Below are 13,797 nucleotides of genomic sequence, written 5' to 3'. Positions count from 1 at the left end.
GAGCAGTTTAAACCTTCTACCAGGTTCAGACCCCCCGGGCAGTGAAAACCACCTCTGTTACATGTCACGAAGCTACACAAGTGAGCCCAAGTGCATTTGGTTTTGAGAGTGCCAGTGGACATCCCAGCTGTTGTTTTGGATTCCACGTGCTGGTACTCGTTGACCAGCCATTCTGAATGAAGACAAATCTTTATTTGGGGTTTTGTACAAAAGCCAATACAACTTGTAGGAGATGCAGTACCATTTTGAATGTGGCTACCAAAAAAAGTGGGTGGTGCAATGATCCTTCATGTTTGTGGCAAAGAAGGAACTGAGCAAACTAGAGGTATTTTTTAATTTACTATAATGTCAACAAGAAGGTGTTCCTGGGAGGAAACTAGGTCTTCCTGGTTTAAAGAATTAGAGAAGACAGATTGGGCCAGGTCTTATTGACCTGAAGCACTCCAAGACTTCACTTTTCAACTCGAGCCTATTCTAGGATACTGTGACGTTCTAAATTTAAACCAAATGGCAGAACTGCATCAGTGGACCTGGCTAAACACTGTCTGTGTCTGGATGAAACCTGCACACCCTCTACGAGAGGACAGAGAGGCCGTTCCCCGGTTCCGAAAAAGAAACACATAAGGGCAAACTCCAGATTCTTTATGGCAATGCCACTGTGGAGATTTGATGAAGGAGAGAAGGGGCTTGGAACGTAGCTTGGCGGCTACTGCCCTGTGCACACAACTAAAACAGTTTCAATACAGGAGCCCTCAAACACTTGCCATCATCACAGAAGGCAGCCCTGATTCAGTGGCTTCATGAGAGGTGGCAGATCACAGTGCGAGTGAACTACACGAGGCCAACCTTGACTCTGAAGAAGGCAGTCACGTCCTGGGGAAGCCATGTTTTTATCCCAGGGGTTTATATCACAACATTTCAAGCTTCAGTAGGTTCAGGTCCTATTTCCGAGTACACTTGAGAGACTGCAGGTAGCCTGGTGACCATTCCTGGACACAGTTCAGATGGCCTTAAACAGGATTACACATATTTTCATAGGACACCTTCCAGTGTAGGACCCATGCAGAACGGGAGCAAACCCTGGGGACCTGTATTTGTTTGATGTTCTCCATGTAGACTGAATTACTGCTGCTCATGACCTTGAGCTTAAAGGTCTCCTCTCACTTCTGCCACCAGAAGTGAGAATTCCAAAGAATGGGATAGAAAAACATCTTCTGAGAGAGACAAATTTGAGAATTCTGGTCTCATACCTAAAGAGGTGTATGATGACTGAAAGGAGCCTTTGGTAATAACATGACCTCCTGAAAGCATTCCTGGCTGAGGGTATAATAAAAGACATGTTCACATCTTGAGGTCTGGGGAAGTCATTCTGGCTTATACACAAGTTAACTTGAATTTTATGCTAACTAAAACAGCCTGTTTGTGGTCTATCAAACATACACTGCACATCTGCTTTAATTATTAAAGAAAAGTCAAGCTATAAAAGGTATGAGCAACTTACCCCGCTCTAGAACCTTCTGTACTTTAATATGATTAGCACAGAATCCGCTATACAGTTTAAAGTGGTCCGCGTAATAAAGGAAAGAGCCTCCGAGGGAAAACAGTAGTTTCTAGAAGGCAAGCGGAAAAGTGACATCAAACGTGATTTAATCAATGTCTGCTGGCTCTGGCGTGGCGTCTGACCGCTTTGCTGTCTCCATGGCATCCGTCTTTCAGACACCAGAGCACTAGTGCCTCAGGGAAGGCACTGGCTGAAAGCAGCCCAGGGTGGCCCCATTTGCCCAGTAGATGGAGAACAGCCCAAGCATCCCCCAGCAGAGCGTCAGTGTGATTGAAAAGTTTCTGGCAGCAGAGCCTATCAACAGTGTACAATCAAGGACAAGAAAAAAATTTCTGTTAAAAAAATACATCTGACACAGTGGGATATAAATAATCTGAGAGGCTAATTAATAAAGCCAACTCTGCATTACTTGGGACAAATGATGCTCACTGCATACTTCCTTGGTCCCTTTCTACTGCTTTCCGCCTTTGCCTCCCTGGAAGGACCTCCTGCCAGTCACCAACGCCCACAATGGAGACAGGCCTCCCTAGAGGAGGAACAAGTGAAAACCTAGGCTTTCCTCTCAGCGTCACATTACCATGGAGATGCAGAATCAGATGCAGTAGGTGCGCTTGCCTCAGAAGCAATCGCCCTACAGATCCTTCTGTAGAGCTGAGTAAGGACCGTGGACGTGTCAACAGCAGGCAGACTCCATAAAAGCCATGCTGCCCAGATAAATGATTCCCAGAGCATTCACTCTAAGGGAGAAAGGGAGCCTTCTTTTACCACCTGCCAGAGGAAAACCATGCAATGAGAGCACTAAACCTATGTTTTCAATAGTCAAGGGACAACACATTCTCTTCCAAGGGAGACCTTTGCCCTGTCCCCACCTATTTTTTCTTTAAAGCTAAGTCTAAAATACTTACTCTAAACTGCGAGGGGGTTTCAAGCATGTTAAAGTCAGATGATGCTGAAATCCCATCTTCCAGAGTCTCCAGAAACACCTTTTGAAATTCAAGCATCTCTGGCAAACTTCCGAAAAGTGATTCCATCTACGTGAAGACCGGGATTTGAAAAGAGGTTGTTAGTGATGACCATTCTAACTCCCAGATTCACAAATAAATCACCAGTCATTCACCAAGATGGAGACAGAAGTAAATCCTTTAAAGGAGACAGCGTATTCATTAGGGGATATAGCTTAGACACAGAGAGTTTTATAGCTTTGGTCCCTGTAATTCTAAAATAAGTTTTTAAGTGGATGTCAAGTTCTCAGAATTCAAATTGGGGGGGGGGGGCAGGAATGGAAGTCAGTAGGAAAGAACTAATTACTGTGATTTAACATTAGAAAGTCACATATTAAAAAGTAATTTTGGTCACACCTTCTACTATAAAAGGGGCACAGTCGTTTATAACTCTTGCCACTGTGTTTCAATGGAGGCCACAGTGGCTTTGGAGGGGGCCACGCTTGGGTCCCTCTGAAAATCCTTAAGTCTCAAATGCTCTTTGGGGATCAATAGATAAAATCTAGGAGGTCTGCTGAAGGCCAAACCTAGACTAACCTATGGGTCAATACCCTGAGGGACGGTGAGTATTTACCTCATCCTGGGTGAGAAAGGTCTCGCTTTGAAGTGGCTCCAGGTATATGTCAAAGAGGCAGCTCAGATCCTGAAAGACACAAGAAAGTCTTTAACCCTTAAGCCTCCAAAATACCCAAATGTTTCCAGCAGCCCTGGCCACAGCTCAGAGTCGCATTAGGAATGATGAAGTTTATGTCTGGTTGAAGCACTCAGCCTTGTAAGCGGTGGTCCCTGCTCACCTAATTCAGAGAGGTTAACAACACAATACGACCAGCAGCTGGATTCCACATCCTTCTTTATAGCTCCATCACCTACTCTGTGTATTCGACTGTCTTATTGGAAGAACCAGGATCTTTCTTTCTGCTGCTGCAGCAGGAACACTCATTTCGCCCCAGAGAAGTGAGCTCTGGCCAGGCACCTCTGTCAGCTGTGGCCACATCTGCTGGCCGAGCTGGCTTTCTGCTCTGCTCAGGGAGCATGGCCACAGCTCCAGAGTGGACAGCAGAGCTGAGAGGGACAGGACAAGGCCTGGGGGGCTTTTCAGCTTTGGAGCAGAATTTCAAACTCCCATACTCAAATGCAAGAAAAAATTCCCAAAGATGAGCAGTCACAATGTCTACAACCTAGGTCATCGTTGAGCCTCCAGTAAACTCGGCTCCGACAGCACAGAATAGTGGAGTTGACTGTATTTACAAAACTCTTTAGATAAAGTTCAGTTTTTTTTTTTTAAATAATTTAAAGCCAAGACCAGGATACAATTTAGTAATAGAAAAGATTTCTTTTTCTTGTTTCATTTCTTCTGAAGAATTTTGAGTCCCAAAATACTAGAAGTAGGTGACTACTTCTGCCTCATTTTACAATGGAGAAATCCAGCTCTGAAGAGCTTGGTAAAGCCAGAAGCCTCTAGCACCTTGTGGTATAGGTCCTGAGAGCAATTGGACAGGCCCGTGGCACCAAGTGTTTCACAATCAAATCTGCCCCGGCCTTCCCAACCTCCCTGGACCTCACGGTGGCTGCTGCAGAGCCGGAAGATGTGAGAAGGTCCTGAACCATATCTCAGGGAACGTGTGAATGCTGAAAATGCTAAGTTGTATGAAGAGGTCCACGTGACAGAACAAGTAAAAGTCTATGTTCGATGTCAGCAACAAAAAGAAATTAAAAAATAAAAGTGGTGTGTGTGTATGTGTGTGTGCGCGAATCACAATAGGTACCAGGCTCTGGCTATTTGGTCAGAGGCAGAGGCGGGCTGTGGTCACTCCCCGTGCCGGTCATGGCCACCCAGGAGCAGTGACACACCGAGGGAGGCTGTGCTGAGCCACCGAGCCAGAGCTGCAACACTGGGGCCCTAAGGAGACAAAGGGCAGGACGCTCGCAGAGAGAAGGGAGAGCCGTCCTTCGTATCCGCTTCTCCCGTATCATCCATCTCAGTCCTAGACCGGTGTCACAATGCAGCGACCCTCCCGGACAAAGCGGACTAACAGTAAACTATAACAACAAGGACAGTAATAAAAAGGGACTTGGGTTCCACTCTCAACTATGCCCTCGACCCTGCGGGTGAGAGTTCCACGGCCATCACCCCGCTGCCACAGTGCACAGAGCTGCTGGGCAAGGTCACTGCTGGAAGCCCCTGAGAGTTCATCTCCCCACATGCGATGCAGGACAAGATGTAGTGAGAAGTGAAAGGAAACTGCCAACTCTGTGGCTTCTCTCTCCCCTACAGGACCAAAAGAAGGGGCTTTGGGCTGTTCTCCTGGGCCGCCCATGAATGAGGCTTTTGGCAAAGTTCAGATAAAACGACAGCGATGTTAAATGAAGGGGGAAGCTCAGATGTGTCTTGTGGAGAAAGAAGGTGAGAGCCGTGTGTGTGCGCACGCATGTGTGCCAAGGACTAATTCACCGACTCAGTGTGTTAGAGCTGCAACAAGAGCACCCCTGTCTCAGACCCCAGGCGAGGGGCTTGGAAGGGACCTCCCAAGGCCACACCGGCAGGTAGAGGCAAGGCCAGGCCTGGATTCTGTGCCCTCAACGCTACTGCCAGCAACTGGCTGATGAAGTGAGTTTAAAACCTTTCTAAAGCGTCAGCAAATAATTAAAGCAAAAGAACTCTGTCTTCCCAGGCACCTGAAACTTTTGCAAAATGCTTCTCAAACTACAAACTGAAGCCTCTGAGATAAATAAATGAACTCCCCGGGTAGTGGCAGGCTCGGCCGCTGCTCCGTGTGATGGCTGGGGACCACCTGTGTGATGCCCGGCGCCTCCACCACAAGGCTCTGTCCTGCACGGTGACCACCTGTGCTCCGGGGCCCGTACCAGCAGCGGCTTGCGAGCAAGCTGTTCCCTGGTTCCTCCTCACCTAAAGTGATCTCCGTCCCCCTTTCCCTAAACCAGTACAGGCTCCCTTCCCACAGATTGTAAATGACAAACCAGAACATCTGTTTCCATAGTGAAAGCTACCTTGGTAACAAAACGAACAGGGAATCTAATTTTTGCAAGGCCTCTCAGCTCTTCCACCCTCTCACCCTCCCCTGCAGCAACTCGCCACTTCGAGGAGCAGGCATCTCCCTCATGAGTGGCAGGGTCCTGGGAAGACACAACCTGGAGACCCCTGCCAACATATATACAACTGGCCATCACAAGAGGAGAGCAGGAAATTGTGACAACATCTTCATTACCTTCACATAGGACTTCTCTGTATCCATGAGCTCCTGGATGACTTTTCGGAGGCGATCTGCGTCAGAGAGGTGGCGTGCCAGCGGCCTCGGAGGCGGGTCCTGACTCTCCCTTGGTCCTTCCATGCCTTTGGTCTGGGTGTCGCTGTAACTCCTACACAGCTCAGCGATCTGCTCAGCACTCTGGGGAGAACAAGAGGCACAGGACTTTCTCCATTAATATCAACTGCCCACCAAGGACACAGGAACTCTCCCTTTGCCCAGAGCCCTCTCAGGAGTCTCACGGGGCATTTATCTAGGGCATCCGGCTTGATTCATCTCAAACCACGCTGGCTACCATTCAAGGTTCTGGTCGTGACGATATGAACTTACACTTGTTCAGCACCTACCCATGACGCTTTTTCACCTGCATGCTAGCTGTTCGACAGATGCTTCTTTAGTGCTGAGACTAGAGAATAAGGCACAGAGCAAACCCTCTGCCGTACAGTTGAGGTTGCTCTAAAATCAAGGTCATGGCTGTGAGCACACAAGGAGAGACAGACTCATGTGGTCCACTCTGTCCCCTCAATGGCTGGCCTAACAGAGCTTAGTCCCCACACTAAACAGCCCTGAGAGACTCAGGAACAGGGCAGCAGGGCAGCAGTTTTAGGATGACTTGACTGCAAGGGTCTTCGACCTGCCCCCAAATCCAGCGCTGGAGCTCTGCAGCCTCAGGCCAAGTAGCAGCATTAGGAGTGAGAGCTTGAGCAGCTGCATCAGCTAGGAATGGGAGTAGAGGTCGGGATGTGTAGGAAAGATAAGGTCCCCACCCTGAAGGGGTGCAGAGCCCAGCGGAGGGCACAGACAGGGAGCAGATGACACAGCAAAGCCTGGTGAGACTCTGTGGGAACCTTCATGGAGGAGGGAGCCTTGAGCAGGTTCTTAACAGGAAGCAGCCACGTGCCAGACCCAGGACATGAGGGAAGAGAGGGTTCTCATTCCAGGTAGTGGGAACAGAATCACATGGATTAAAGGACAAAAAGGAGCAGGAATGTCAGCGGGGACCAACAGCCTTCTGTGCAACTTTCTGCTTAGATTTAAGCACAGCGTGAAAAGCCTTCTCTGGGAGAACCCATTTGCACACTCCTGCCCAAGGCTGGTGGTCTAAAGTCTTAACTCTGTCTCCTCCTATATGCCTCCACCTGCCTGGAGCATCATCAGACTACACTCAAAGTATCTTTTTTATTTCTCTTCCTTGCCATCCCCCACCCCCGTCCCCCCTCCACACACACAAGTTCCAGCCCATCTTACCACCCACCGGCCTGTAAGCCAGTCAAGGGCAGGGCTCTGCCTTTCTTTGTCATTGCCCCCGAGTGCTCAGTGTTGAGCCCACATCTGTTGTACTGACATTATTATTGAATAACAAAGCAGCTTAGTCCCAATATGAACGACCAACATCCAACCATCTTTGGCAACTTTCTGTCCCTCAACTAAAACTCTCCTTTCTTCAGCTAGATGTCTCCATTCCTGATCTCCATCACTCTGTCTCAGATAGAAAGCTGAACTGGTCAGAAACACCTCTTCGTTCTCACTGAATTCATTTTCTTTGCTTGGATATTTCAGAAGGCTAACAACTCACACAAGCATGTTGGTCAACCTCAGTGGCCAACTTGTTATAAAAGCTGTCACCTAACACATAGAAGTGCCTCAAAGTAAAAGCAGGACAACTGCTCTCCCTTCTTCTCTCCTTCCCTCTTCTACCACCACCACTCCTGCCCCCACACACAGTGTCTTTATACGACGGAAATAGACAACACCGACCAAAAGGCGGCTTTCCTTCTCTTCCAGGACGTAAGCCTCACGAAAAAGCACATGGGAATATAACCAAACCACCCCCAATTCTCTCCTCCTCCTCCTGCTCCTCCTTTATGTGATGGAAATACACAAATAGAAGATCACAACTCAGCAGTGATCGCCTAACCAGACTTTCAATTCAATCCAGTGGGAACCAACTGAGGACCTGCTCTGTCTCCAAAGAAATAGAAACCAGCCTCTGAAAAAGGAGATTAGGCTTGCCGAGGTAAGAAACACCGAAGCGCAGCCTATGGCAGACTGGAAACCAACACGAGCTTGCGTGGAACAAATGAGAAATGTGACACACATTAAACGAATGGGAGCATCACGCTGGAACAGGTTGTCTGGAAGGCTTCAGTGAAGACTGGATTGTAAGTGGTCCTAGAAGGAGCGAGTTCCAAGGGAGTACCACGGAGTGAGCCAAAGATGGGGGGTAGGGAGGGAGGAATGAGCCCAGTAACATTAAGAGCCCAACTCAAGGCGGGGATGAAAGCAAGGCCCTCGCAGATGTCTACGATGAGAACTTCCAGACTACTGGCCTCTCATGTAATTGCTTCTCTTGTATTTTGACATTAATCTTGGTGCAAAAGTTAAATCAACCATGTAACAGATACTAAGCCTCCAACTAGACACACAGACACATCGGAAGTAATTTACTTCTAAAACAGTTAAAGCATGTGTAAGCACTAATGATCCTCCTTGGATATACCCGGCATCCTCTTGTTTTCATCCTTACCTATAACACTAGCATATTGCTGGTAATGCCTATCAGAAGACGGTCATTCAGGGTAAACTTTCAAAGAACTAGAAAACAGACATGGATCTTAAAGCAACAGTCAGAATGCAGCTTTCTCAAAATGTCTCCTATCATGTTTGAAACAACCACATCTCATGATTCGTTACTGAAGAAACTCTAAGTGGTTCGGTCACACACTAGAAACCTAATGACCCAGCAAAAGCCAAACAGAGCAGTGCAGCCAAAAGGCAGTTTTCCTTCTCTTCCAGGACATGAGCCTCATGAGGAAGTACAAGGGAATATAACCAAACCACCCCCAATTCTCTATTCCTCCTCCTGCTCCCCAGTGGACTTCAACCCCAGCTTTTTGAGGGGAGCTATTAAAAAAACACCCATGGCTGGACCAACTGAATCAGAATCTTTGGGGCCCCAGGTATGAGTATTTTTTAAAGGCTTCTCAAATGATGCTAATGTGTGACTCACATGAGAACTACTGGTCTACCCATCAGTAAAGCGCACATTCTGCTTACAGTTTCTGGGAGGATCACGCTGCCCCCAGGGTCTGCACTGAAGGATGGCCAGGTATGTGGACTGAGCTCACGAGATAAGAGGAAATAGACAGAATCACACCCATGACCCTGGTGTTCTGGGTCTGGCTCCACTAACAGCTAAACAGCCCAAGATAATAATACTGAGACTCTCAAACTCACTTATTAGAAATCTCTATACTGGTATTTGCACCACAAGCTCGGACAATACAATTCTGCAATCCTGAAAAATAACAGTTTCCAGGGCTGTAGAATCCAAATTAATAGCTCACATATACTGTATAAAATAAGATCTGACAAAATGCACCATAAGTGAAATAGCAGCTGGTGAGATTGCAGCTTTGCCTTGCTGGGATGTCAAAAATCACACCTAACAATGCAGCGTTAAACTAACAAGATTTTAAAAATAAAGTATCTTGCCATTTTAGAAAATCAGAATTCACTTTAACAATGCTTCTGGTAAGATTAACTTGGAAAAGTGAATGTTAGCTGAGAGTTTCATAGCAAAGGTAGTTTTGAAGGTACCACAATGGGTGCTCAAGTGCTACAAAGTCACCTAGGCTGTTATCTAGGGAAGGTTGTGAGGATTACCTGGGGTCAAAAGGAGGCAGAGCCACTAAAAGGAGAAGGGTAACCGTAACTGTGTTTTTAGATGGTATAGGAATGAGTCACTTGGTTGGTTATATTTCATTTCCTCCGTTCTTAGCGATGCTTAAAAAATTGAACTGTTAAAGGTGGAATTCTGTATCTGATAAGCAATTTCTGGGAACAGTGACTACTTCAGTTGGGGTATTTTCACACACACATGTGGTGATGGAGGTGAAAAGCACAGACAAGGCTGTGAGGAGCCAAGTTCGAGCCCTGGCTCTGCCCCCAGTCCTCCAGACGTACTGGGCAAGACTCAGTTCTGTGTCTTCAATTTCCTTACTGATGAGAGAGAAGTAGCGTTACCTAGCCCATCAAGTAATCCCTCAAATTGACATGTGGACCAAAGAGAAAAGGGAACTCGCATTTGTTGAGCACCTGCTGTATGCAGGACAGACCCGGGGGAGGTGTCCTCCCAAAACTAGTGGCATTAGGTCCTTACCATACAACCCGCTGAGACCACAGGTGAGGGTGGGAGGCAGCACCCTGAGGGCACAGGACCGCCTCCTCTCTTGCTATCTGCACAGAGCTGACCACTCCCAGAGAATCGGGCAGAGCACGGCCAAAACAGGCTTGCTCCTCAGGCGGCCTCTGCCCACCATGCAGTCAGGCATCTCCCGGCCCCAGGAGAATCCGAACACACCCCAGGCGTGCCCGGGATGCAGCCACCAGCCTCCAGAGGTCATCTCTGCTCAGAGAGGCAAATGCAGGCCCCCACATCTGCACACAGCTATGACTTCTGTTAGGCTGATCCATGCTCCCCTCTGTCCCCAGGAATGCTGCTTTTAAAGCAAGAGACAGATATTCACAAATCAGGGCTGGACGTGCGTGTGATTCAGTAGCCAGTGTGTGCCTGTGCAGAACAAAAACCGCTGGAACTTGAAACTCACAGACTATTTCTGTGAGTTTAAAAACACTCAAAAAACTCACTGGTATTTCCCAGTTCGTAGTGAGAACCTTGGGTTCTTTGGGGGCCTTGCCTTTTATAATAGAGCATAAAACAGATCTTTTCTTTATGAATTCATTTTAAAAATTTAATGAAAACAATTTCCCCTAAAAGTATGCTATATGAAAAAGTAGTGATATGGACCAAAAAAGAATTTTTTTTCCAGGTTAAGATTTCACTAAGGCTGATCCCTGCTTGAAAGTGATTTGATCTCATTTATAGATAAGGAACATCTCACTCAGGACCTCTGAATTAAGTCACCCGTGTTCTCACCAAGAACAAAAAAGTAACTGTGAAGTGATGGGTATGTTAATTAACTTGACTGTGATAATCATACAACATATATATATAAATATAAATCAAATCAAGCTGTACATCTTTAAAAAATACAATTTTTATAGTCTTTTTTTAAATAAATTTATTTATTTTATTGGCTGTGTTGGGTCTCTTTTGCTGTGCGTGGGCTTCCTTTTTAGTTGTGGTGAATGGGGGCTATTTGTGGTGCGCAGGCTCCTCATTGTAGTGGCTTCTCTTGTTGTGGAGCACAGGCTCTAGGCAAGTGGGCTTCAGTAGTTGCAGCACATGGGCTCAATAGTTGTGGCTCACAGGCTCTAAAGCGCAGGCTCAGTAGTTGTGGCGCACGGGCTTAGTTGCTCCGCGGCACGTGGGATCTTCCCGGAGCAGGGATCGAACCCGTGTCCGCTACATCGGCAGGCAGATTCTCAACCACTGCGCCACCTAGGAAGCCCATATACAATTTTTAACTGTCAAGTATACCTTGATAAAGCTGGGGGCAGAAGGCATCTAAAATAGAGTTATCTTTGTTTTGTGTCTTAAACGTGTGAATAAGGACACCTGCTTCCTCGTATTAGGGCCGTAATGCGTCTCTGTTTCAGCTCCATTTCTTGGGCGCAGCAATAAAACTGCTCGGGTTGACCAAGCACCTTGCTCCAGATTCTCTTTGGAGGACGGCAGGGGCTCAGCCTCTTTCTCAAACGAGCTTGGAATCCCATAGGTGACCCTTTTAACCTTGATTCGGCTTAATACTCTTCACCGGAAGCATCACGTAGCTCCTCCCACCTGGATTAGTTAAGATCTGCTGCCCTGAGCATAATCACCTGAGGCTTGCTTTGCTCTTATTTGAAGACATCCCTACCTGAGGCTTTTCAATTTCCCTGTGGGTTTTGGAACTTAAGTTGGAATAAGTACCGGTAAGTTATCTGTAACTATTCTGGGACGATGACTGAGGTTTCGTGGCTCCTCCGTAACATATCAGTGCCCACCAGGAGCCCTGTACCTCGTCAGCAGCTGAGCTTTGCCCCATCCTTCCGGGCTCAGTTTGTGATCCTGTCCTCATTTAGGGGCTTTGGGTACTGCAAACTCTTTCGCCCTCGGCATCTGTTTGTATGTCCTAGACTCTAAAACACTTCCAGCCGAAGAAAAAGGGTTTAAAAGTGCTTCATTATTTAGGGGAATAGTTCACAGGGAAATACTCCAAGGTAAATGATAGCATTTGCAGTGTGCTCTACTTTTCAATCCCTGGTTTAGAGGAAAAGGAGGTTAACTTAGGGGGGAAGTCAGTAATGGACTCAGGCAAGAAACGGACCTAAAAGGGAGGGGGACCTCATACTGGTTGGCTAACTGGTCGTACACAATATGTGATCAATTCAGCAGATTAATTCAGCTGCCACTCACATCCTCCTCTCCCTCCCCACGCAGACCAGCTCTATGCTGGGCCATTGATGTGGACCGAATCCCAGTCTGGGTCACGTCTGCAGTGTCTCATCCTACTGGGATACTAAGCAGAAGAACCAGGTTCTACTATTTCTACAGTCCCCTAGAAAGAATGTTGGAAAAAAGAAAAGCCGTAGGCCCTGAGCAAGTGGCCAGTGGTCCTCAGGGATAGTCTAGCCCTGGGAAGGTGTGGTTTACGTGGTATGTGCTCAACTACGCTCATACAGACACCACCCCCCACCCTCCTCCCGGTTCCCTGCAGCCATGAGTGGCTGCATTTATTAAATCATCTCGGAGTGCAGCTACGGAGTCAGCTGTCACATCCCAGCAAAGTAGTTAAGTCAGAAATGCTCTTTGGTTAAAAAACTATATATCTAAAAATCGTACAAAGGACTTTTTCTCAATTCACTCTGCAATCCGTTAAAGTCTCTAACTTACAAAAAGATCTGACATTATCCCCAAATGTTCCCAGCAGAGGGAATCCAGAAGGAGCACCAAGGGTTAACAGCTTCCCTGGGAAGGCTAATGGGCAGAGACAGACGATGGGCTGGATGCCAGGTGAGCTGGATCCCCCACGTACAGGTCCAACCACAGACACCCTGTGCCGCCCCATCTCTGCCACGTCAGGATTCCAGGGCCACACTCTGCTCTGTGCTCAGAGGCAGCTGGCAGGGCCCACAGGCTGGGTGAAGAGGACAGTCTGGTCTGTCTATCCCAGGGGGTTTCAGCAGAGGCGAAGGAGAAGGGAAGAGGATTGTATTCAGCACCTTGGCAGGGTGAAGTGGGGGTTACAACAGACCCAAGATGATTATATTTGGGGACAATCATTCATTTTACAGTGATACAGCTCTTGGATTAAAAACTCTAGAGAAATGGCCTGAGATTTTCTTATACTTATCAAAATGGTACAAAAAGGATGAAAAAATGCTCTTAATCTTTATTTTCTAGACCAGACAGTTCTACTTCCAAAGGCAGAATGGAAATAAGAGATGTAAAATTAAATGAAAACATGTCAGATGAGACTTCTTATTTTATATTGGAAGGCAAAGATTAACCAAAATCAATTATGATACAAAAAGGAAACGAAATCTATGTGGCAATTACCAATGATGGGAGAAATCGGCATCTGTTGACTAAAGAAGGACACGGTTTACTGGAAAGGGAAGAAGGTGGTTCTGCATTTTTTTAAAGTAATTTTTATGTATATCTACTACGGATAAACAGACATGCACAGGTTTTTTAATGGAATAATACATATCATAAATGCGGTGGTTAACACTGCATTTCAATTTATTTTAATTTTAATCTTTGGCTTATCTATATTTGCTCATTTTTTAAACTGGTTTAATTTTTAAAAGAAATTTCTTAATGGAATCCTTTCCTCGCGCTTTAAAAAAATGATTTGAGACAGAGGCAGCCTGAAAAGCATCCTATTTCTAGGGGGACATGGTGTGGACAAGATTGACACAGTCCCCGGGCTCACAGCACCCAGAGTTCGGCTGGGAAGACAAGCTGGGAGTGGGTCAGTCAAAGACAATCGGTGCCCAGAACAGCGTGGGGTCCTGGAAA

At 46.8% G+C, this 13,797-nt stretch overlaps 1 protein-coding gene across 1 annotated transcript in view; it reads right to left on the bottom strand.

The window, feature by feature from the left end:
- TIAM2 (TIAM Rac1 associated GEF 2) overlaps positions 1–13,797 on the bottom strand; it is a 215,426-nt gene that overhangs the window by 9,389 nt on the left and 192,240 nt on the right. Inside the window, exons 18-21 of the mRNA XM_057739331.1 lie at positions 5,790–5,969; positions 3,137–3,205; positions 2,467–2,592; positions 1,502–1,610 (exon numbers count right to left, since the gene is read on the bottom strand). Of these exons, the coding sequence (XP_057595314.1) occupies positions 1,502–1,610; positions 2,467–2,592; positions 3,137–3,205; positions 5,790–5,969 (484 nt within the window). The remainder of the gene's footprint in view (positions 1–1,501; positions 1,611–2,466; positions 2,593–3,136; positions 3,206–5,789; positions 5,970–13,797) is intronic.

This window comes from Hippopotamus amphibius, chromosome 6 (genome assembly GCF_030028045.1).
Source record: "Hippopotamus amphibius kiboko isolate mHipAmp2 chromosome 6, mHipAmp2.hap2, whole genome shotgun sequence".
Classification (NCBI taxonomy): domain Eukaryota; kingdom Metazoa; phylum Chordata; class Mammalia; order Artiodactyla; family Hippopotamidae; genus Hippopotamus; species Hippopotamus amphibius.
Note: the sequence above shows the minus strand (reverse complement) of the source record. Positions and strands in the feature narration are given on the sequence as shown.